Source organism: Rhinolophus sinicus, linkage group LG02, assembly GCF_036562045.2.
Source record: "Rhinolophus sinicus isolate RSC01 linkage group LG02, ASM3656204v1, whole genome shotgun sequence".
In the NCBI taxonomy this organism is placed as follows: domain Eukaryota; kingdom Metazoa; phylum Chordata; class Mammalia; order Chiroptera; family Rhinolophidae; genus Rhinolophus; species Rhinolophus sinicus.
Genome location: NC_133752.1, coordinates 53189176 through 53215296, shown reverse-complemented (window position 1 = coordinate 53215296; position 26121 = coordinate 53189176). Strand labels below are relative to the sequence as shown.

General features: G+C 40.9%; 1 protein-coding gene across 2 annotated transcripts in view; it reads left to right on the top strand.

The window, feature by feature from the left end:
- Positions 1-24790, top strand: part of FRAS1 (Fraser extracellular matrix complex subunit 1) — a 423789-nt gene extending 398999 nt beyond the window's left edge. For both annotated transcript variants that reach the window (XM_019720206.2, XM_074324419.1), the window contains 9 exons: positions 2108-2322; positions 5256-5406; positions 7038-7145; positions 8144-8303; positions 12024-12140; positions 15079-15245; positions 18162-18367; positions 19502-19648; positions 20961-24790. In XM_019720206.2, coding sequence (XP_019575765.2) covers positions 2108-2322; positions 5256-5406; positions 7038-7145; positions 8144-8303; positions 12024-12140; positions 15079-15245; positions 18162-18367; positions 19502-19648; positions 20961-21554 — 1865 coding nt within the window. In that variant the 3' untranslated portion in view covers positions 21555-24790. The remainder of the gene's footprint in view (positions 1-2107; positions 2323-5255; positions 5407-7037; positions 7146-8143; positions 8304-12023; positions 12141-15078; positions 15246-18161; positions 18368-19501; positions 19649-20960) is intronic.
- Positions 24791-26121: the final 1331 nt, after the last annotated feature.

Below are 26121 nucleotides of genomic sequence, written 5' to 3'. Positions count from 1 at the left end.
TATAACATGAGGAAACAACTGATACCAATGAAGATGAGGATTAAACTCATTGACATTTTTAAAGCACCAGCCGTGGTACATTTTAGTTCTTTTCCTCCCCTCTAGTGAGCATGTTTTAAGATGCCTTAAAACCCCATTGTTGCAGCATCTTTAGAAGGCTAGAGTGCAGATGTTACGTTATAGGACTGGTTCTCCAGGAGTGGGAACAGAGATGGAGTTGGGGGCACAGGATGGTTATTAGGGATCAACAGCTGTGCAAGGGCAGGAGAGCAAGCAGGATTGGGCAGAGGGAGAAGTCAAACTGCAACACAGCCTGACAGAGCTGCCACCGAGTTTTCACAGCGAGCTTTGGAGAGAGACATCAGTCAGACTCCGTCCTATTTCCGTCCCCAAGTGACTGACCTTTCTACCCCACCTGGCTCAGTCACTGATGCCAGCTGCTGGGGTGAGGCTGCGACCTCAGGCCGTGCAGCTCTGCAGCTGAGGCCGACCTGAGGCGGCACCTCCCTGTGTTCACCACAGCAGACATTTTCCTTTATAAAGAATCCCGCCCGTTTCCATTTGCCTTAGCCAGTGCGAATTAAAGGTGGGCTTCCTCCCTTCACAACTCATGAGTCGTTTAACAGTGTTTTTGAAGATAGAACAGTATTCACGTGCTCTTTCATATTTATTAAGCATCACTTTAGGTATAGTAGAAATTAGTGGAGTGTAAACTATTCGTAAATCACCGAGCTACACATGAAAGTTTAATTGGTCCACAGATACAGCTAATGAAAGAAATATAGTACTATGTGTCATGCAGGGAGTCACGTGGGGTCTCTGGTCCCACTCGCCACATAAGAACGCAGGACACGATGAGGCCAAAAAGGAACATCCATGGAGCCATAGGTAGATGAGTCATACCGCTGTAGTCTCGCTGGTGGCTGGGTTGGGGACACAGGAAGTAGGAGCCACACTATCTGCAACCTGCCGTCCACCTCTCTCTACCAACCAACCTCACTTGCTAGCTGCAATCTTGCCAGCTCAGCCACCATCTTCTTGCTAGCCCCCATTTTCTGCTAGTGTAGCCACAGCAGTTATATTAGTGGCCAATGGCTCACTGGTTACAGCTGACGGCCAACTAGGCCACAGCTGATGGCCATTTACTACCTGAGCCAGCACCTTTCCATGTGACGCCGAGAGCCAGGAAAACTGCACTCCTGGCTCTGTCCCCACACTATATTTATAGGCTGAAACTTTGTACCTCTTCCTACTGAAACATAGATTCAACACATGTTAATTGAGATCCTAGCTCTTGTGGGCCAGAGGGTTGGGTGCTGCTGTCAAACATTCTAAGAAATGCATCAGCTCTTTCAGAATACTAGAGTTGCTTATAATACTATAAAAGTCTTAACCCTTATATTCTAAAGTTGTGTCTGTATTTAGCTCTCTGCTGCATAAAGGTCTTCCTTAATTTAAAACAGTTCAGTTGCTTGGCAGCATTTGATCCAATAATTTTTTCCTGTAGCAGGGAAGGTTTAGTCAAGCATCATTAGTGAGCTATTTACTCATTAACACCAAATTAAGATTTTTTTTTTCTCCAAGTGTTCAGAAACGTGGGTGGGGGGGGTGCATAGACTGAGGTTTATTTGTTGGCTTTCCATAAAAACTGTTTTGTTTTTTTAAATAGATCTTAAAAAAATAATAACTCATCAACAAATTATTCACATAGTAAATCCATTTCTTCAAGGACTGATTGTGAAGCCTAGAACCAGACTTGCCAGGTGCGACAGTGCATTTTCTGAGGTATACAGGGCCACCAAGCTCTGCCATCTTCATTTATGGTATCATTTGTTCACCTTTTCTTCCCAGATTCCTGCATCCTTTCGAGGAGTCTGTGAGCCCAGTCATTAAGAACATAGGACAATGGGCAGTTAGCAAGGTCCTTTCTGCCAGTGTTGCCTGCAAGTGTTAGGAGCCCTGGCTTGCTCTATTAATAGTCTCAGATGGAGAGAGAGCTCTCTCCGTATCAAAAGGACATGTCTCTTCTCCCCACGCAGCTTCTGGGCAGCCAGCAAGCAGCAAGTCTGCAGACTGTTACTATTCCTTGTCCCTCCCTCCCCCTCAGAGGCAGGGTTCCTGGATGACTCAGTCTACCACAGTGCAGCCCTGGGGCCTGGCTATGACCGCCCCTTCCAGTTTGACCCCAGCGTGCGGGAGCCCAAGACCATCCAGCTCTACAAACACTTGAACCTGAAGAGCTGTGTCTGGACCTTCGATGCCTATTACGACATGACAGAGTTAATTGACGTCTGTGGGGGGTCAGTTACTGCCGACTTCCAGGTGGGTCTCCAGGGGCTTATGGGAAGGGTGCGTGTACCTGGGTGCCATGTAAAACCCGTTTATTCCTGAAGCACTTCAGTTAGCATTTTGCATCCAGTGGCCTCCAGAACTGGGCCAACCAACTAAGGGAGTTTGCAGCATCGTGGCTAGAGAGAGCCTCTCAAAGTCCTCTAAGTCAATTATTTGGAAAATTAATGTAGAAAATGTTCAAATTAATATGGAAAAAATTACTGTTTGGCATTTATATAAAAATCTAGTATTTACCTCTCTGGGTATATATGTTCTTTCCTCTGGATACGTTTTGAAAAGCCAAAGCTATTTACACTTGATGTTAGATTTATTACTAAGTAGATATGTTCTTTTCCCCACCTGGAGAAATGAATCAAAATGACAGGTGGTGCACCCTGGCTTTCAGAAGACAAGTAGGACACTGTCGTCCTAAGCATTATGGAGAAATAATTGTTTAAAACACATTCATTTCATATTTATTCCAAGTCAATAGTACTTGTAAAAATAGACACTTTTTAAATAGCCATTAAACATAGTGACAAAAGAAAATGTTATAGCAAGAAGTCATTGTCATAGGAGAAGGGCAGTTATAGCAAAGGGACCAGGCTAATGCGCCCTCATGGGAAAAATAATTTTAAAGCAGGTTCTACCCAATTATGAGCAGTTATCAAAGAAAAAATTAGATATTTGGTCTTCATTTCAAATTAGGCTCAACCACACTGAAAGAGGGAACTTGTAAAGGGACTTAGATTAATCATTTAGGGAAAGTGTCTCCAATTAAAATTTGTTTTGGTTCTTTGTGACACCTCTCCTTTTGGTTAACTCTCATTCTGTATACACTACTGCCCTCTACTGAGTAGAATTTTAAGGCGCTCTTAAATTTTCTTTCCATCTCTGCAGTTGTGTACTTGTGAAAATGCAAAACTAACTCATTGGTTCTTCCCCTGACTCCTCAAAAATTAGTATTCTCTGTTCTCCAGGATTTTACTTCAATTACATTTTTGGATATTTTTGTTTGGAATATGCTTAAAAATCTCAAAGACAATGATCTTATTATACAGAGGGTGCCAAAAAAAGAAAAAAAAGAAAAATTGTTTTAAAATTGTAATACTCAATATATACTGATAACAAAAAATGAATATAAGTCATGTGTATACATATTTTTGGCAGCCCCAGTATATGTCCCACTTTTAAACCAACACAAAAATTGTATATACAGAAATACTTCATCGTTTTCTATTTCTTTAAAAATAGTTGAAATAGCTGATACATGGTAGAAAAAACCCAGAACTTAGAACCAAGGTCTAGTATATATTTTTCTCTGTAAAATGTCAGCAGATTTAGATGAGATTGTAATCTTTCTGAACCTCATCTGAAATTGTCACTAATAATCTCAACATAGGAAGCTATCTAACACATTGTCTGGCACAAAACAGAGATGCAGCAAATATTTGTCAGGGTTATTTTCCTTTTTTAAGGATTAGTAAGTAACACGAAGGTTAAAGGAGAATAAACAGAAATAGAGGAGGGAAAATTAATTTTGCTAGTCAATTAGAGAAGTCATAGAGGTTCTAATATCAACAATTGCGGCATTAGGACAAGTGCATTTAGAAAAGCCTCTATAGTAAGGGAACTGAACATGGCATGAGACCCAGATAAAAATCTGAAAATTTTCTAAAGCAAAAAACAGAAGAAGGCATTACAAAAAAAATTTTTAATGAATATGGAATTAGTAGTCTTTTGAAAAACTGGGAATCAGATTTTAAATCCCTGACAATATTGAATATGAAAAAATCCTTTAGAAAAATAAAATTTTGATGTACTAAATATTGATAAAGCATTTGGCGCTTTCCTTCAGTTCCCCATGGAAACACTTTACACTGTATTTTCAAACAAAATAAAAATATAAGTTCCATAGAGTATTGTGGTATTTGGCCAATGAAAAAATAAAATTGTTTTAAACTAAGCTTTTTGTTATAAAGAATATATATTTATGAAGGAAAATATAAAACACATTTAAAAATGAACAATCCAACTCCTCCACTCGTGCACATGTACAGTTAGCTTTCCTATGAAAGCTTCTGCTCATATTTTATCTTTTCATCCAGTTTTTGTTCATTGCATAGTAAAATAAAAATTATTGAGCCAAATTAATAGCACTAACTGAAACCTCCTTACAAGTGTTCTTTAGGAAGTATGATGTTCTGCCTTTTCAAAATTATTTCAACACAGCATTGTATTAGAGGGGAAGTTATCCAAGCATATGCAGCTCTGGGCTGTCTGTTGGTAAGTTCCCTAAAAGTGATATCCAAACCCCAGGACCCGTTCCTGGAGCAAGAGTTGTGAGAACTCACTGAAACGTCCAAGTCAGCCATACGTTCATTCCAAGGATCCAGATTTGCACATCTTCCCAAGTAGGGTTAACGTAAACTTTCCTGCAGGTCACTAGAAAGTGCAGTCAGTATGACGGTAGATCGATCCCAGGTCTGTCAGGTCAATCCTTTAGGAATAACTGAAATCTCAGCCAAGACTTCCAGCAATTGATCAGTGGAGACGAAGTTCCTTCTCACTCTTCAAAGGTGTTTTTATTCAAGTGTCACCTCTTCAGCAAAGTCTTCCCAGATCAGCCTACCTAAGAAGCATCCTGGCCACGTCCCATCTGTTTATTGACTTTATTTTTTAAATGTATGTGTCTTCCTTACTAAACTTTAGGTTCCATACAGGCAGTGAGGTTAGCTTTTTCCACTGCTGAGGACCCTACTCCTAGCCTGGTACCTGGCATCCTCGTGGGCATTTGGTTAATGATTAGGAATGAGTGAGTGACTAAATGAGTGAGTGGAGATTGAACCAAGATGTGATGCTCATATGCCTTTTCTTCCCAGGGGAGAAGTAACCTCCCGATGTGTACTCCATTTGCTTGGCAGGTGAGAGACTCTGCTCAGTCGTTCCTGACAGTGCACGTGCCTCTCTATGTATCCTACATCTATGTGACAGCTCCCAGGGGCTGGGCCTCCTTGGAACACCACACCGAGATGGAGTTTTCCTTCTTCTATGACACTGTTCTCTGGAGAACAGGTATACCCCTCCACATCTTACCTCGTCCTCCTACCCTATGCTCCAGCAAGAGTAAAAGAAAAAAATAAGTGGTGATTTTTAACAGTAGCTGCTTTCCTCATCCTGTTGTCCTATATACAGTCCAAGGACAGTTGCCTGAAGTCTGGAAAGTGTATAGATCTGTGGTTCCTCCGTAAGAACCATGTCCCTATATGTGGATGCTGGAGGACCTGTAAGGATGAGAATTCAGCCCAGATAGCTAGGAGCCCAGAGTAGAGGACGGCAAGTGACGATGAGTCCCATATTGCTCATTAGGAGTTCAGAAGAGAGTGGGTTCTTTTGGAGCATAATCATGTCATTGTCGCTTAGCTAAAAATGGTGTGATTTGTGTTGTTTAAGGAGCAAGAAAGGGTCTTCAAAGCAGATGCATGGAAATGGGAAACTCTATCAAGAGCCACTTTGCTCTCTTTATTCATTTGGCCTACAGTTTGCTCTTTTATTGCATTCTTAAAAGTAGCGACTTTAATCCTATGATTACTTCATGGATTTCAATGCTGAACTTTTTAAATGACCTTCATCTGAGGCTAGTCTCTGGATTGGTGACAGCCCCTCAGCTGGCTCACACCTCTCATGACTCCCCCTACCATCTTCTCTCACTGCTCACATGAATGCACCTTAAATCTCCATGATTCTCCCCTCCATTCACTCCAATGAATCTCAGTTGTTGTTGTTATTGTTTTGCTTTTTTCCCATTTTCAGTGTTCTATACTTCAAAAATTACCCCAGACTCATTTCCCTACTTCTATTGCTCTCATTATCCCTCCCGAGAGGGGATTTACTGGATCTGAGGCAGAGATTAAAAAGCTGCAGGAATTTTATTTAAACAGGGCCTCATCTCTAGTCATGGAAGGTACAGTCCTTTCTTCTATTAAGTAATTTAAGCTCAAATCATTTATTTGCTGTATATCTCTCATAGGAAGATATATAACTTCAGAAAGATTTCATACTTTGGGTCAGATAATTCCTTGAGCTTTGGTTTTTATTTATTTATTTTTTTTTTAACTTTTCCCCTCTTTTGGTTATCCTTTAATTTTTGGTCATACTGAACTCACTGGGTATCATGATTGTAATTGACCTTACTAAAGCTACAGTTTACTCATGTCATGCCATTATAGCTGGCCCTCTAAACTAATCTTTAATTCTTGTTTGGTTTGAATACTAAATGCAGTCACCAGGACTTTGTTTAGGGTTCCATTAAGTCCTGACATGTGTCTTGGTGAAGAAAAGAAAATGCACTATGAAGCAGATGTGCTGAAGCCACATCCTGGTGAAAAGTTGATAGTAAGAAGTTTTAAGAACCGTTTTTTCCCCCAGTCAACGGGCTGTGACCCTGCAGCTGTGCAAGTGGCACTTATAAAGAGACTGTGTCAAGGAGAATGGAACTGTAAAAAAGAATGAAGTAGAACCAGCTGTCCCACAGTTTTAATTGGCAAATGTTCATGTGAATATGTAAATTTTTTCCTAAGTTACATTCAAATAAATGTGTTTTTCTCCCTAGAGGTGTGACTAGGATAACTTACTTGTAGCTTATGTCTGGGAGGTCTTCTCCATGCCCTAACTTGGATGTTTTGTGTGTGTGGTTGCCTGCCCAGGAATCCAGACAGACAGTGTGCTCTCTGCAAGGCTTCAGATATTAAGAATCTATATTCGAGAAGATGGCCGTCTTGTCATTGAATTCAAGACCCATGCCAAATTCAGAGGTAATGTCTTTAGTTTTTTCCTCAATTTTTTTGTTAAGAAATATTTCAAACACAGAGACAACTTGAAAGATAGAACAATTAGAAACAAAGTCAACAATTGTTAACATTTTGCTATGTGTGTGTATAAATATACACACATGCATACCCATTTTTTTGTCACACCTTTTGGAAACAAGTTGCAGGCTTCATGTCAAGTTGCCCTAAGCGCTTCAGTAGCCATCTCCTGAGAACAAGGGCATTCTCTTCCATATCACAATAGCATCACCACATCCAAGATATTTGAGTTGATCCAATAATATCAAGTCCCTATTCATATTTCCTCCATTCTCCCCCAAATGGCTTTGCTACTTGTCTTATATTAGTTTATATTTACTTCATATCTGTTTATATAAAAGGAAGAGTCCAATCAAGTTTCCCATGTTACATTTTGGTTGTTCTATCTATCTCTTTAGTCTCTTTTAATCTAGAATAATCTTCCTACTTTTATTTATCATGACACTATATGACTGCAGTCTTAAAGAATAGAGGTGTCTTAGCTTTTTAATCATGTTTATAATTGTCTCCCTCCACCAAAGACTTGAGTGGTACTAAATGAGATTTTTTAAATTCAAAATTGGTATTTCTATTTATAAACTACTGAGATCTTTTTACATCTAGAAACATGTTGGTTGGAATTCAAAACTGAGTTTATTCAGTGTTGATTGTCACACTGAAGGCCCCCTGTTATTATGAATACATTCATTAGCACCATTTCCACAAGGCACATTCATATTGTTTATAAATCGCTATGATCGTAATGACCATCATGAGTAAGATGACGGGCTGAGGTGAGAGGCTATGCTATCCCAACCAGTGTGGAATATATTCTAAGGATGAGAGGGTAGGTATAAATTTAGTTGCTTGATTAAAGAATATTAATTCAGTTCTAAGGCTTGTAGAGCATCACCACAAGTACAACCAAACTCACAAATAAGTATGTATGCTTCCCTTTGAAATAGGACAGTTTGTGATGGAGCATCACACCCTCCCTGATGTGAAGTCTTTCATATTGACTCCTGACCACCTAGGAGGAATTGAATTTGGCCTGCAGCTACTGTGGAGTGCTCAGACCTTCGATTCTCCATATCAACTCTGGAGAGCCACAAGCTCTTACAACAGGTGAATACAGGGTGGGGGCATGCGGTGGTAGGTCTGAAATGTTTGAAATTTCTTTCAGGAGTTTGGAAAATAGGGCTTTTATTCAAAGGCTGGATTTCTATTTTAAAAGAAAGAGATATAGAAACAGCACTCTGGCAAATAGGTAAAGAAACAAATGTAGCTCAGATCAGCTTTGGATGGATAAACCCGGAACCTAATTCCCAGGATCAGACCAGGCAGAGTGCACATCATTCTACTTACATCCCATTGGCTAAAACTTAATTACATGCCTCCTCTACCTGCAAGGGAAGCTGGGAAAGTTGAGTATAATAAAGAAATTGCATTCTAATTACCACAACTATGGAAAAACCCAGGATCTCTGGTATTTGGTCTAGATGTCACTCCTTATAGCCCAATGTCCTATAAAATAAATAACCCTCAATATAGAGATAGAAGAGAAACTGGATAAATAGAGTAAAATATCCCATTGTAAGATGGAAGGCTAGGTAAAACCAAATTAACACTATTACCATACAAAGAATAATGGGGAACCAGGAGTCTGTCATAAATATTATTATCCCCATATTATAGATATGAAATTAAGGTCTATGTTTAGCATGAAAATCTTACTCTAGCTTTATAGTGAAGAAGTGGCAGGTTGTCTTAAGAAAGAATCATTTCAAAAAGATTTCTTTAATTGTACATTTTTGGTCTTATATCAGATACTTGTTTATATAGTGACTCCTTTGAAATCGATACGTAATAATCTTTAAGGCTGTGCCTCCTAGAAGATCATGAGATTATGCATGTACTTTGTCCCAATTTATTGGCAGAGAAACTGTCCTCTTCAATCCTCTATTGACTCCCTACATCCTACCGGATGAAATTCAACTCTCTTTATACAAGGCTCATCCCCTCCCCCTCTAGCCTCATTTTAAACCAAACTTCTCACCACATTACATATCTCCCGAAGCCCTGAACCCCAGGCTGTGGTACCTCCGTACTTTTGCAACTCCCTCTGCCCTTCCCACTTCTTTCCTCTTGCAGAACTCAAACTCCTCTGGGCTGCAGTTCAAATGCTGACCCTCCATGACACCTGTCTTGACTCCTAGAAGATCCTCAGTATTAGAAGATCCTCCTCCCTGCTCCCACATTGTCCCAGCTTCCAGCTTCTACAACAACACAGCTTATTATGTTATCATGCTCTAAAGAAAGTCCCATTTTCCACTAGATTGTGAGCCTCCACAGGGTTAAAGGCATGCCAGATTTCTCTTGAATCCCTAGAGAACTGCAGGTTTTAGCATATAGTATCCTGAATAAATATCCTTTAGGAGCTTTCTTTTGAGATATGGAGGTAAAATACAGAGATAAATGGCAAGTGAAGAACAACAATACAAGTTCCATGCTCTGTGCTTTGTGCCCTGTGAGAGGTACCGAAGGAACCCCAAGGCCATAGCTGTCCAGGGAGGAGAGAGCCTGCCATGGCCTGGGGAGTTGTGCAAGGTTTCCTGTTGGGGTGGTGTGGGGGGGGGCAACATATGGGAAATGTCTAGTTTTTAGAAAGAAGGGGAGAACTACAGGATTAAAGACCTGTATCTAGGACTATGTTTGGCATATTTGGAAGGATAGTGAGGAAATCAACCTAAATTATATTCAGGAATAAGGAAAAATAGGACTGTAAGCCTGGGAGACCATGCAATTTGTCCTGTATTCATTTGTTCAATGAATATTTACTGAGCATTTACTGTGTGTCAGGGAAGGTTCTGAACACACAGAACAGATCAGTGAACAAATAGGATCCCTGCACACAGCGCTTAGAGAAAGGAGACCCAAGAGTAGGTATAATCAATCAGAATAGTATAACATATTGAAAGGTGATGAGTGGTGTGGAAAAAGAAACCATATAGAGCAGGGTAAGGAGAATTGGGGGGGGGGTGCATTGTCATTTTAATTAGGATATTCAGACTAGGCCTTATCAAGAGTGGAATTGTAATAGATACATACGATGTTAGAGGGACAGTAGATTGGGGGAGGGAGGTTATCACTTTGTGACGGGTATAAATGTTTAACTGTTACATTGTTTTGTACACCTGAAACTAATTTTAAAAAATGTACCTTTGAGCAAAGGCTAGAAGGAGGTAAGGGAATTTGTTATGCAGGTTATCTGGGGAAGAGGTTCCTGGCTGAGTTCCTGCCGTGGCAGCATTTCTGGAGGATGGAGGCGGGAGGTGGGGAGCAAGGAGGCCAGGTAGTTGGAGTGGAGTGAACAAGGAGAAGGATCAAATGCAAGGTCAAAGAAGTAAGGAGATGGGGCAGGGCCACCCTGCGGGCCAGTGTGTGGACTTGGGCTCTTACCTAGTGCGGTGGGAGTCATCTCAGGGTTTGAGCAAAGGAATGACATGTTCTGGCCTGACGTTTTGAAAGCAAAGGTCAGGCATGGACAGTTCTGCCTAATTAAGGATTTCTATTAATTAAGGGTTACTGTTCACATTATACATGTCAATTTTCATGTAATTCAAATGTATTAAATTTCATGTAATTCAACCAAGCCTCATTTTCTACTGGCCCGAACTTTGCAGGAAAACTGCAGACATACAGCCTTTCAGGGCCCAACGGGGTTCAGAAACTAAGCCCGGAAAATTTGCATGGTTTGTCTAAAATCATACAACCATGAAGGAGTCAAAACCAAGCCAGGGTTAGACTCTCTCCCAGTTTCCATCCTGTGCTTTTCCACTAAACTGACGCCAGGATGTACCATGGAAGTTTTGTTTAATTATATTTTTACCAAATTTTCACTATCACGTTAGTAACAAATAGCTGTAAATAATACAAAAGAAGTGGTCAGAGAATGAACACAGTGTGTGTGAGAACTGTTCACAGATCTCTCACAACAGTTATAATTAAGATTCAAAGCCCTGTGCTCTTTAGTCAATGGATGGCAGCCTCCCAAAGCCCTTGAAGAATCTTCCCGAAGTTTCTGGATGTCTGGCTGCCTTCCAGGCAACCTGCCAGGGCTGGGCTGCTCCTCGATGACAAGTGTGGGAAATGAAGTAGGTGAGGGTTACAAGGACCCCATGCTCTTGGTGTCATGACCAACAGTCTTGCGCCCCACCGTAAACAGGGACGTTCCCAGCGAGTAGCGTCCTTTGACAAGTGATACTGTTCTTCAACTTCATAAAGGGATGAGGCTGTGGAGTTTGGGAGAGGAGGCCCAAAACTGAATGCTAATGAAATGGGGGTCTGGGATTTCTCTGAAGGGGTGTTGTTTAACCCTGACACATGTGCTACCTCTCCTGTGAGAGCAGCCACTGACACAGTCACATGCTAATACATGAAAGCTTTTGCAATTGCGAATGCATTAAACTGGGTGTCAGTCAACAAGAAACAGTAAACAGAAACTGTCAAACAAGTTTCATGGAAATCTGCAGGAAGTGGCTGGTTCTGGTTTGCCTTCACCTGAGCCTTTTAGGTTTTTATAAACAGTATCTCTTTCTTAGCTTTCCTCATGAAAAGAAAGTGAATAGGTGAAAATAGCTCTACTTAACATGTCTGGATAATACTCTGACAGTTAGAAAATCAGTGATGAAATTCCTAAAAATTATGTTTGCAGACTCATAAAGTTCTTAGATGCGGGGCACAAGTACCGTCTGAAAACTGTTTAATGAAGTCAATGTGTTTCCGGGTAAGTGAATAATCTATAAATCATTCCCTCTAACCACAGTCTGCTCTGCATGTTTCCAGGAAGGACTACTCTGGGGAGTACACCATCTACCTGATTCCTTGCACGGTGCAGCCCACACAGCCATGGGTTGACCCAGGAGAAAAGCCTTTGGCCTGCACTGCGCATGCCCCAGAAAGGTAGGGAAACAGAGTCAATCATCACTATTTATGAATTTGTCTACTTGGTAGCATGTATTTGTAACCCCAAAATTAATTTTTGTGGTACTATCATGGTCATGTCCAGACAGACATGAAGAGTGGCAAAATATTGAGTCACCTCACACACACATTCCCAGCTCAGTTTGAGCAACACAGTGTTCTGCCATCTTATTTCAGGTCTCATACTGTAAACAAGTGCCCTTTTTTTTTTTTTTTCTGATTACGGTTTTTTATTGTTGTTGTTAGTAGTAGTAGTAGTAGTAGTAGTAGTAGTAGTAGTAGTAGTTTCAGGTTTAGAAAGCAACATCATAGACATTTAAACCCCTCATAAAGTGATAACCCACCCCCCAAGCTACTACCCCTCTGACATCTTATATAGCTGTTACAAGTGTCCTTTTCATGGTCTGTTTAAATTTTTTTGCTTTCTTTGGTGATTTCCCTGTTTAAAATGGCTCCCAAGCATACTGCTGAATTGCTGTCTAGTTCCTAAGTACAAGAAGGCTGTGATGTGCTTTATGGAGTGTTCATTCAGGCATGCGTTTTAGTGCTGTTATCATAAGTTCTATGTTAATGAATCAACAACATACATTAAATAAGGTGTCTTTAAGCAGAAACATGCATAAAACAAGGTTATATATTGATCAGTTGATGGAAACGTGGGGACCAGAGGCTCTAGGAACTCTACCCTGTATTTCCCCTAAGAGCAATGGTTCAGTCTTCACTAATTCAGTGCTTGTTGCAGCTTTATAGAACATAACTACCGTGAATAATGAGAATCGGTTGTACATCAGCCCATACCCGCCTCAGACCTGAGACTGTCTGCATTGTGCCAGTGTTTATTCATTCAGCCAGTATTCAGTCAGCTCTTATGTGCTTTGCTCTGACCTAGGCATGGAGATTGTAACAGAGGATTAAAGTAACCTCTGCTCTCAGACAATTTGTAGTCTGACACTACCTTTCTAGGATCTGAGCAAAGTGAATAGAAAACATTTCTGAGAGAAGACGCTGAGAACAGAATCTGACATTACCATTAAGAGAAGACAATTTGGAAAATGACTTTCAAATTAAGAGCCTGAATTGACTATCGGATTTGGTGACATGGAAGTCGTTGATGATCTTGACAAAGGGCAGGTTCAGTGGATTCAGGGGATAAAGCCTGATTGGAGTGGGTTCAAGCGAGAGGTAAGAAAGTGAAGAGAACAAGGAAAAACACTGCTTAAGGAGTTTTATTATAAAGGATGTCAGAGGAGAGGGGCATTAGCTGGAAAGAGATGAGGGGTCAAAGGAGATTTGTTTGTGTTTTAGGGTAAAAAAATATTTCCACATGTTTGTATGCTGGTGGGAATAACCCTTTAATTAAAAGTAAGGAATGGTCAAATGGACTCTATTGAAAGAGGAAAACATTGAAATTATCACTCATCATTATTCTTTAACAAATATATGTGTCTGGAGCTTGGCTAGAATTGAGGATACAGTGATGAGCAAATAGATATGGGACCATATGACCACAAAGTCTAAAATATTTACTATTTGGCCATTTACAGGAGACCTTTGCTGACCCCTGTTCTAGGTGCTTATATCCAAATTCTTAAAAATATTCTTGACTCCTCTCTTCCTCTGGGTCTCTTATGCCAGACATCTAATTTGTCAACCAAGCTTATGGGCATCCCCTGTAAAATATATTATTCCCATCATTCTCACAGCCATTTGGCCACTATCCTGCTCAGAACCACTGTTATCACTTACCTGGAGTACCGCAGTACCTCCTAACATGTCACTTTGCTTCCACTCTCCAGCCCATTCTAAACACAGTAGACCCCACTTACTTTCTCAAAACCTCCCAACAGTTTCAGTAAAACCCAAAGTTCTTACCATCTGAGGTAAGTCTAATGTGGCCTCCAGTTACCTCTCTGGTCTCATCCTCCTCACTCACTTTGTTTCAGCCATTCTAGCTGATTGACTGTTCCTCTAACATATCGGGCACACTTGTTACCCCAAACCTTTGCTCTTGCTGTTTCCTCTGCCTGGAAAGCTTTCTCCCCAGGTAGCCATAGAACTTACTCCCATGCCTCCTTCAAGCCTTTGCCTACATGTTTTCCTCTCACTGAGGCCGTCCATGACCACCATATTTAAAATTTCCCATTCAACCTCTTCCTAGCCTTCCCTTTCACTGCCTAATTTTTCTTCTATTTACCTCTTCTTACCTTCCAGTGTACTACATTATTTTTGAACTTAGTTTATTTATTAACTATCTTCCTGTTAGAATACAACCTTCCTGAGGGCTTTGATCACAAATGAATTCCCATTATAAAAACAATGTCTATCACATAACAAATCTCAGTGAATAGTTGTTGAATAAGGGAGTCCCAAAGCCGCAGAAAGTATGGAGTAGAGAACAGATCAGGAGATCTAAAGAAGATTAGTCAGTCTGAGAAGACCAGAGGCAGAGAGGAAAGAAGCAGATTCAAAAGACCGGGAAAGAAGCCCAGGGAGGCAAGAGAGTATTGTCTAGCAATGTCTTGAAAAGCGGGACATAGGGTAAAGAGGTTTCATAAAGTTGAAAGAGTCAAAATCTCAGCACATGTGAATCTGGGAAGGAAAGGTCAAGGCAGGGCACTACAGCAATGAGTCCTTTAGCAACCAAAGAGCAACTTTGGGGGCCTTCAGAATGAAAGGACCAGGAAAAGCCAAGAGTACTGAAGAGGTCTAAAGAGGAATTAGATTATTTTTGTTCAAAGAAGCAGATTAACCTCATAATGACCCACACTAATAAAGTCCCTCTCCTACACATAGCTCTTTATTCGATAAATATTAGCACTGTTCACAATCCTGAGAAGTGTGGGAAGGAGGGGGCAGCTCAGATGACGCATGCAAAGTTGACCCGCTCTCAAGGAGCTCTTGTTTCTCCCACATTTAGATTCCTGATACCCATTGCATTCCAGCAGACCAACCGCCCTGTACCAGTTGTGTATTCGCTCAATACTGAATTTCAGCTGTGCAATAATGAGAAGGTGTTTCTAATGGATCCCAACACATCTGATATGTCACTGGCAGAAATGGATTACAAAGGAGCCTTCTCAAAAGGTGAGTTGTTTCCTTTGGCTGCAGAATGAGATGATGGCTGGATTTGAGAAGCTTTCGGGTAAATCCCTGGATTAATATCTCTGCTCATCAGCTTTCCGTCAACTCTCCAGAGAAGATTCCCTTGAGGTTGGTTCCAGGGCAGCCAATGTTTAGGCAAGGAACAGACTCATATGCTTCCTTCATATTGTTTCACAATTAAGATCCCCTACTTGACACTATATTGATTGGCAGTGTGACACTGTAGAAAGGCACTGGTCTATGTAGTAAGACTCAGTAGTAAGAAGTAGAGCTTCCAACCAGATTCTAATGAACTAATTTTGGGTAAGTTACTTTATCTCTGAATTCCTCAGAGATTGCAATAGGACCCCCACTGCCTGCCAGCCTCCAAGGTATGTCAAACATGTGTATAAGCATTCTCCATCTTGCTTTTTTCTACTTGAAATGATTCCTCGGCCTGCTCCCCACCCCAAACATGATTCCCTTTTCAAAAGACTAGTTCTTTCTTCTCCTTCAGTATTAACTTCCTCAAAAAGGCTTTCCCTGACCACCCCAGACAATCTAACATAGGCCTTCAGATTTTTCACTTTCACAGAACATTGTTCGTTTTTTATAGTACTTCTCACATTTTTGAACATTATATAATGTATATTATATATTCCTTTACTTATTTATTGCCTAGCTCTACCATTAGACTATAAGAGTAGAGACTGTGATCAAATATCAGATTTGTACACCATACCACCAGTGTCTAGGTGCTTAATAAATATTTGTTGGATGAATAAATTAATCACTATTCTGCCTTTCTTCTCATAATTACCCCTTCTGCCTTTTTCTTGCCTTTAATCTTCTCCTCATATCTGAGTTTTTTTCTCTCATCCTAAAAAATTCATTCAAGTCCTGCCATAACAGAAAAACAACCCCTGAACCCCACTTCCCCTTCAAACTTCAGCCCATTTTCTCATTTTCTTTGAGAAACTTCCCAAAGGAGTGGTGAACACACTATGTCCCTATGGCCTTTCTTCACAATCAGTCCTTCATCCATCTGTTGCAGGCTGGGTTGGTCCCACCAGGATTCAGAAGTCTCTCTTGTCAATGACACCAAGTCCATGAATTTTGACAGTTTTTCCTATTTGCTTTCTTTTGCACAAGCCTTCCCCAACATGTTGCCTCTCTGAAAACTTCTCACACTTCTGCCCTGGATCGCCATCCTCTGCCCTATCTGTGTTGTTGTCCCCATGTTCCAAGCTTAGCTCCTTCTGTTCTCATTTCAGTGCTACCTCTGACCATCCCCAGGGCTTGGCCCATCCCTTAAATCTGAATCTTCTATACTCTTGCTATTCTGCAGCCATTCTATAAAAGTTGACCTGATCCCTGATCTCACCTGACCTTCATTTCCTTATTTCCACATGCAATCTGGAACTACCAAGCCTCTCCAAGTGGATGTCTTTTAGACAGCTAGCGATGTCAAGAACTGGACTTCTCTCCCTCCAAACATGCTTCTCCCACATCCGTTGCCCCATTGACCGTATCACTATAGTCCAGGTGCCCCAGGCAAACACCTCACGGTTATCCCCCACTTCTCCTTCGCCTCCCACATCCCATCTGTCATTAAAATGAATGGAATCCAACTCCTAGTTATTTCTTGAATCCATGCCTTTGCCTCACAGCTATATTTTAGACACCTGTCTCTCCCTAGAGCGTTAAAATAGCCTGTACCTGATCTCTGTGATGCTGGTCTCTTTGTCTTTCCTCCATGCTCTGTTTTCTGCAATCCCGGTGTGTTACTATCATGCCCCTGCTTAAAACCTTCCAGTATTCCCTATTCCTTATATACTTAAGTCCAGAATCCTCACCACCATTAGTCTATCTTCCCAAGAGTCTCCCCCGCTGGAGCTTCTGTGCTTCCTCCAGTCCAGTCACACTGACCTACCAACATAGTAAATGCTCTGTCTGAACCAGCACTTGGAGCCAGATGGATTCGTGCTCAACTCCTGTCCCTCATGTCACAGATAGGACAATTTGGACAAGTTATTTTAAACGGGGATAGTCATTGAACCTATCTCTTGGGCTCCTGGGAGGATTAAATAAGGTAATGTAGGTGAAGAACTTGTTACCATAGCAGGCACTAAGGAAACAATAGCTACAGCAGGACTCATACCCTCTGGCATTCGGTATTTTGTTTGTTTATGGACTCTCTTTTACCTAGAGTGCTTTCTCAGCCCTTTCCTCCCACCTCAGATGCTCTATCTGACAAATGCCTACTCGTGTTTCAGGATACTGCTCAAGTGTCATCTCCTCATTAAATCCTTCCATACCTCTCCCAGGCAGATTTTTGTACTCAGCTATATGCTCATTTAACTTCATGTACCTTCCTCTGTTGTGGATCATAATGGTCTGGTGCTGTGGGGGTTAGTACTGTGGGCTTTAGAGCCAAAGCACCTAGACTTTGAGTCCCATACTCACCACTTACCAGCTTTGTGACCATCAGCACATCACTTAACCAGTCAGCACCCTGATTTCCTCACCTGTAAAGTTGTCAGCACTACAGGCGTTTTTGCATGGGAAGAACTTAGTACAGCACCCAGCATACAGTATGAGTTTGATAGATGTTAGCTATTTTTAGCAGTTGCTTAGATTTTAGTTCTGTCTCCTCAACTACATCTCATTCACCTTTGTGTCCCTTGCACATAACAGAGTGCTCGACACAGCTTAAATGCTTAATTAATACTTAGCGAATAAAAGAAGTAATAGATGAATGAATGAGTATTTTAGGGGCACATGGATTCATAGAGCTCTTCATAGAGAGGTATGCATAATTTTGACTCTAAGGGAGTGTGTTAAATCCCTTCTACCGTTGACATTTCTTTCTCTTTAATCTTACAGTCAGACCTAATTAATGCCTCTCAATCTTTCCAGGTCAAATCCTTTATGGCCGAGTACTTTGGAATCCAGAACAAAACCTCAATTCTGCTTACAAACTTCAGCTGGAGAAAGTCTATCTTTGTACTGGCAAGGATGGCTATGTGCCTTTCTTTGATCCCACGGGGACAATCTACAATGAAGGGCCACAGTACGGATGTATTCAGCCCAACAAACACCTAAAACACAGATTCCTACTGCTGGTACGCTAACATTAGTGTTCAAGAGCTGACACTCAAGTAGATTTTCTCTGCTACGAATTCTGCCTAAAGCAGATAGAATCCCTCTCCTGATGGTTTTATATATATATATGTATATATAGTTGTTGTTGTTTCTTTCTGATCAGCTAAATTCTAGTACATATTACCAAATGTGATGGTTCTGGTGGGTAACAAGGACAGCTATTATTAATATCCAAGGAAAAGGAAAGTCTAGGCCAGTGTTTCTCAAAGTATGGTCCAGAGACCCCTGCATGTCCCCTATATGCTTTCAGGGAGTCCACAAGGTCAAAACTACTTTCATAACAAAGTAATGGTACTTGCCTTTTTCACACTCATCCCCTCATGAGTGTAGAGTGTATGAAAGGTTTATAGATATGGTTTCAGAATCCACATTGTAACTAATCTTTTAAAAAGTGCAACTTACCAAGTTTTGATTTAGTATCAAAAAAGAATATCCACAATTATCTGAAAAACCTATTAAAACATTCCTTCCTTTTCCAACTACATAGCTGTGTGAGGCCAGATTTTCCTCATCCAAAACAACATATCATAACTCAATGAATACAGAAGAAGCTATGAGAATCTAGTTCTTTTCCAGAGCTTTACAAAAATGTAAAACAATGCCAGCTCTCTTTGGGGGAGGTGGGAGTGAATATAGGTATTTTCTCTAAAAAAGTATGTTACTTATGTTAATATAATGGGTTTTTCATTGCCATTTTAAAGTGAATTCGTTAACAAGTATTTTTTTTATTTTTCAGTGTTAATTTTAATACAGTAAATATTGATAGCTGAAAAACCACATAAACAAAAGACTTTTGTAGTCCTTAATTTTTAAACATGGAAAGGATCCTGAGACCAAATAGCTTGAGAATTATTTGTCTAGGCTGTCCCACTCTTTGTGGTTTGAGACACAGAGGCCATCAAATGTCCCTTCTTGAAGAGAGGGCAGTGGAGCCCAGAGGCAGCGGTTGCCCTAAGAAGCAGACTTCTGCCCACATACTCTCCTGACCCAACCTGTCAGGATGCAGAGCACCTTTTTCCTCCCAGTGACGACCGTCTACCAGTTCAGTGGTTCCAGCTTTCTACATCTTACATTTCTTTTTTCTGAAATTCTAGGACCGCAGTCAACCAGAGGTAACTGATAAGTACTTCCATGACGTCCCCTTTGAGGCCCACTTTGCATCCGAGCTGCCTGATTTCCATATGGTCAGTAGCATGCCAGGTGTGGATGGATTCACTCTGAAAGTGGATGCACTCTATAAGGTGAGTGTGGTAGAAGAAGAGAAGCATAGGACCAAGGGCACTTTAAAGGTTGCAAAAAAGAAGACGACATCATCTCTGAACTGTCAGTTTCTTTTTATAGCATTCTTGCTGGCAGGTCTTTTTAATTGTTATTAAGCTTATCATTAAACCAAAATTTTCACCACCTATTCCCAATACAGCAAATAATAATACAATTCTTTAATTTACATATAGTCACTTCTCATTTTGTGTAGCGGGGTACATATGATACTCTAACTTTTCTTAAATTTTTTTTATATTGCCTCCTTTTTTGGCTATATTCTGAACTAGCTGATTTTCACAGGCATGTGGAAAACATTTAATAAATCCATAAATACAATATAGCAATTTAGAATGGCAAGAATTGGGGGAGGGGAGTGGTAGATGAGGGTAAAAGGGATCAAATATATGGTGATGGAAGGAGAACTGACTCTGGGTGGTGAGCACTCAATGTGATATATAGATGATGTATTACAGAATTGTACACCTGAAACCTATATAATTTTACTAATACTTGTCACCCCAATAAACTTTAATAAAAAGAATGACAAGAATTACTAGTGTTTGATAAGCAAAAATACTCTAAAGTCTCAGTGATAAATAAGAACTTCCAAGATCAAATTCCACTTTTTCTGTCTCCAAATAGTAACCAATGACCTTATATTTCAGAACTATTATTACTCTTCAGAAGTCCCTTCAAAACCATTGAGGGTTTTAATGGGGGCAGATGACACAGAAATAAAATACTTGTTGATATAACCACTCAGGGGATGATCTAGAAAGTATTCAGATTTAGTAAATTTTTGACAAGTGTCTGCTTATTATCCACAAAGTAGATGTTTAGTGAATATTTGTTGAATGACTCTATTTTAACTAAAGTTCATTAAAAAATAGTAAATTAGCATAGTATACAATTAAAGGTCATTGAGAATAAATGTGGTTCTTAATATTAGTGTATCATTGTTGTCAATGAAGACCAACAAATCATAAACATTTACTTAGCCAAAGAGACCATGAAAGATAAATTATTAGGGCTACATTATAAACAGATAAGGAAAAAGAAAAGAATGTGTATAGCTGGACCAAAATCACCCTAATTTGGAAATAAAATGGAATCCATAATATTTGGTTCAATTTTCTAATAGTAGATACCAACCGTTGCTAACACTTTTCTTGAAACCATTTATCTATGAAGGTTTGTGGTGGCAACTGTCTTTCCACTTCCTTTCTTCCCAGGTGGTCTGTGGGCAACAATGACATGTTCCGTTTGTCTCCTGTTTTCCTCCTCCTGCAGGTGGAAGCAGGACACCAGTGGTATCTCCAGGTGATCTACATCATCGGCCCTGATACCGTCTCAGGGCCCCGGGTCCAGCGCTCGCTCCCGGCCCCTCTGAGGCGCAACCGAAGGGACCTGGTGGACCCTAGTGGTCGACTGACCCTGGATGATTCCCTCATCTATGACAACGAAGGGGACCAAGTCAAGAATGGCACCAATATGAAGTCCCTGAATCTGGAGATGCAGGAGCCAGTTGTAGCAGCTTCTCTATCCCAAACCGGGGCATCGATTGGCAGTGCCCTGGCTGCTATCATGCTTCTCCTTCTGGTGTTTTTGGTGGCTTGTTTCATCACCAGGAAGTGCCAGAAACACAGGAAGAAAGCGCCCATAGAGGACATTTTGGAAGAATACCCTCTGAATACCAAGGTGGATGTGTCCAAGAGGAGCTCGGACAGGGTGGAGAAGAACGTGAACAGACAGTACTGCACTGTGCGGAATGTCAACATACTGACTGACGCTGAGGGGGCTTATGCGTTCAAAGGTGCTAAAGTGAAAAAATTGAATCTGGAAGTAAGAGTACACAACAATTTACAAGACGGAACAGAAGTTTAATGGAGAACACCCATGTGTATTTTTTTCTAAAATCATTTTTATAAAACGGGAAAATACTGGTATTTTTATAATCTTGCAAATTAAAAAGGGAAAACTGTAGCTTTAAGCGGTGGAAGGCACACATCACATGCATCAACTCACAACTGAGCTACCTCATTAAACAAAGAACCACTGAGACCCCCAGGTTATTGGAATAGTTCTTTCTGTGGATCCCTTTAATAGTCTCAGCAGCTAGGATTGCTCCTTCTGTAAGGCCGGTCTTTTACTATTAGGACAGAAGTGTGACAATTAGGTTAGCCAAGGGAGTTCAGAGGACAGGAATGTACCAAGGCAGATCTCGGGGGGGTTGTGGTTCAGGGCTTTTGGTTTCCTTCCCCACCTCCTGCTTTCTTCTACTTGGACTTTTTCCTGGGCCTCTGGACAGCAGAGTTCATTGCTGACACCAGATTCCATTCAAAATTCTGCTCATCAGCACAGCAGATGTGTTTGCTCATTGTGTCCACTTGACAGCCTGCACTCCATGACCTCTAATTGTACTTTACTTTTCCAGAATCCTTTTTACCTGGGGGTTCAAAGTACTCTAGAACAGAGTACTTCTTTATAACTCATGGGAGAAACCTCGGGCCTCTCCTGTCAGACATCAGATATCAGGCATAGCAGAACACCCCTTACAGAGGGAGAGACTGAAAACTGGGGAGAGGAGGGGCCTGGCAAGCACCTCAGAGCACATTAGTGATGCACTGCACCCCAGGCCCAGGGAGAGGTCCTTCTGCCTGACTAGTTTATGCTGCACCAAGGATGCGTGAAGACATCCTCCCTGTCGAAGGATACTACAAAACAAGATCAATGCACTGTGGCCTTCTTATTCTCCATTGCCATGGATGCTTAAAACACCTACCACATTTCCTGCTACCCCAGGCTTTGCCCAGTCCAATAGACAAGCCTGTGTACTTAGCTAACTGTGGGGCTTTTATTTTGTTAGGCCTTCAGGAAAGTAAATGATTCATTTGCTTTTTTCTCCAAATCAAATTTGGAGAAAGCCCAGTCCAGAGTGAAATCAGTTAATAGGTGCCTACTAGTACTCACAGCAGATAAAGTACTGGTACTCACAGCAGGTAAAGTACTAGTGCTCACAGCAGAGAAAGGCAGCATTCCTGGTACCGTATTTCAGGGATTTCTCTTTTGAAGGGGGTTCTTTTCTGGTAGCTCAGGCACTTATTTTACCATATTAGCACATGACAAAGGCCATAAACACATGGCTTTAAAATGATTTAGTGTTCAAATAGCAGCTTAATGATTTTGCACGTAGTGTGCACACAGCTTGCTTTAGTGTTTCTTTTTGGTCCCTGCCTTACCGACAAAAACATAAGCATGCATGTCTGTTGTTTTGAATTGGAGGCACAATTCCATTGTTGAGGAGTAAAAGACACATTCTCTTCTCGATGCATGGCACACCATAATCACTGAGCAAATAACAGCATTCACGTTGTGTAATATTTGTATTAGAATGACCCAAACTCTTTGAGAACATTCCAAACTGGAAACACTTTGGTACTAAAAGCCACACAGAATGAACTGTGAAAGGTTTTAGGCATCTCTCCCAGATTCCACACTCCTTGAGAGTAGGACCTATGTGAGCCATGCCTTTGCTTATTCAGCAGTGCCTTGCACAAACACTCCAGAAATATTTGTTGAGTGAACAAATGACTGGTGTCATGGGTGAGTGATAGTGGAATAAATTTAGGAAGGGGAGTTGAGCCCATGTGGTGGCGATATCACTCAGGCAAGTAAAGAAAAACAATAAAAACTGTCTCTTCTACTGGATTATGAAATACTCTTCTCATTGGAAAAAAGAACACCGATTTACACAGGCATGACTCTGGTAGTCGTCCTGAGGAGGACTTAACAGAAAAATCAGAATGTATTAGCAGGAGGGGAAACTGTAACTCGGTCTATTGAGCAGGACATTGAGAGGAACGTCTGACTTAGCATTCTGAGACGAGTGTCAAGTTTCCAGGAGAGGATGAATTGGGGGAGCCCAGAACCGGAAACCTGGCTGGTCAGGGGGTACTTGAGACCAGCTGGGCAATTTGGGGCAGAACTGTATCAGCCTCATAAGTGTCTTGTGGCTGGAGAGCTCACCAGCCAGGTATAGAGTCTTCTCCAGAAATGTAGAAGGTTAATGCTAATTCTACAAGGACAGGAAGCCAGTCATTTGTGGAGCAACTTTTGATTTGGCCCGTTATTTGTAACTGCTTCCAGTGCTACATAGAATGCCTATACATTAAAGCAGCAGCTTTCCATTTGCTCCAATATTCTTCTTGCACATCCCTTCCATTACTACAGCATTGGACACATGCACGGAAGAGCACAGATCGGGGGCAGAATGAAGCTAGCGTGGGAAGCAATAGAGGCAGATCTCCGAGTGCTCCTAGCAGCCTCCGTGTAGGTCTGGCATGACAGGGCAGCTTCCTGTGAGAACCTTGAAACAGGAAACTATCTGTTAGAAAGGCAAGCCCTTGGAATATTCCTGCCTCCCTTCCTCTCTGCCGTCCGCCCCCATGACATAACACTCCATTGAATGTGGTACTTATCTAGTGGATGCACACTTATTACATAGAAAGTGTTATGAGATGCGAAGTTGAGATTGACTCCTTTGATGCAGAATTTTTTATTTTGTTTATGTTTTATACTTCATGTTAGGGATCAGATCATTTGGTGACTGATGTGGGATTATATTTCAGTCAAAACTGCTTTCAGTTTCTCGGACTTTCTCACTAATGCCTTGTGTGTGTCTTACTAACCTTTTATACCATGCTTTTAGGTAAGAAGGAACAAAACCCCTCGGGTTGCTATTTGTTATCACATGCTGTGAAGGTTAAAAGAAAGAAGAGTCTGCACCTTTTTGTCTGCCTCACGGCCCTTTTATTGTCCCCCAGGCCTCCTGGAGGACTCCTGTAGATTCTAATTGGTGGATGGGAAATAACATTGGCATGTGTTTGCACAGTCTTATGACATTCAGCCTCACTGTCCTATAGGAATTTTTGTTCTTCTCGGATACTACACACCTGTTCAGACTGAATAAAACATTTGTGGTGCTGTCAACCTGATTCTTGACTCTCAAATGATTTTTGTATTTCCAGTACCAATTTGTGTGTTACGAATTTCTGATTTCTCCAATAGCATATGTCACTGTATAAATTTGTATTAATAAATGACAGTGTGGTTGCGTTTTTTTGCTATGTTCTTTTTGGATTATTCATCTTGTTAACAGAAGACAATGTCATTGAGATGGGAAAATCATTCCGAAATTTGAGGCAAAGTTTTTTTGGAGAAAACCCCTCTGACGAGATTGAATCTCAGAAACATTAACTGTGCTAAGAGCAAGATGAAGAATAAATTACATGTCCCGAGATCATCATAGCTCTTTTTTTGTAATCAGTTGAAACCCCAGAACAGAGAGGAATAATTAAAAATCTCCATGAACAATACTGTAAGATGAGTATTCACACTTTATTATCATCAAACTTTCTCAGGATACTTGTGAAAATGGCTATGTCCTTTTATGTACCCACAAAGGTTTGTTAAGTGTCCATAACAGCCTGGAGATGACCAAAGCACCAAATAAGAGTTTATAAGGGAAAAATGGCAGAGTCAGGGTGGGACTGAGCCCAGGCAGTGTCAGCATTCTGCAAGCCTGCACATTTGTGTACCTTTCCCCTCTGTGGTATTGGTGTGTGTGCGTGTGTCTCAAGGACGGTGACCAGCAGGGCTCTGTTGATACCTTTTCATGGTGAATTTGCCACCTCAACAAGACTTGAGAAAAATGTTTTCATAAAAGCTGGGAAAAGACACCACAACCAAGCCTGGGATTTCCTTAGATGCTGCCAGGGACTTAAGGGAAGCTTCATTCACTTACTCACATTCTCCTATGATTGTCCTTTGCCTCACAGCAGGCTCTAAGCCCTAGAGTGCATTTCTCGTGGGCCTATAGCGAAGCTGGATCAGATAGCAATCTATGAATTGTTAGGAGTGGCTATGAAAATGCTTCTTCAGACGGGAAATTTCATAGCCATAGCATTTAGGAAACTTGGGACTAAGTGGTAGAAAATTAGTTCTCATTTAGATTTTACAATGTCTCACAAGCTAGGGTTTTGAAGCAATACTGAGAAGGAGAGGGAGACTACATTGATAATATCTCACTAAGTTCAACCCCATATAGGTGTTGAGTTCATAGGTTAAAAATAGTCCAATATCCGTAGTGCTACATGTATTAACCTAATGTTAAGATACCAGTAAATGTCAATGAAAGAACATCCAAACCTGTGGAAAGCCCTAGTAAGAATTTATTTAAGCCAAAATTTTGAGAACGTGCCCAAAAGCAATATCGCAATGGATTGAGAAAATGCTCCAGAGAAAGGCAGTTTTATAGGTTTTTAAATACATTTAGAATCAAAGGAGCAAAAGTGTAAGGAAGTTTACATGAAATCTATTGGTGGTAGATTAGGGAGGTGGGAGAAAAAGTGGGGAAATCTCTAGGATTGGATAAGAAGGAAAATGAAGAGAT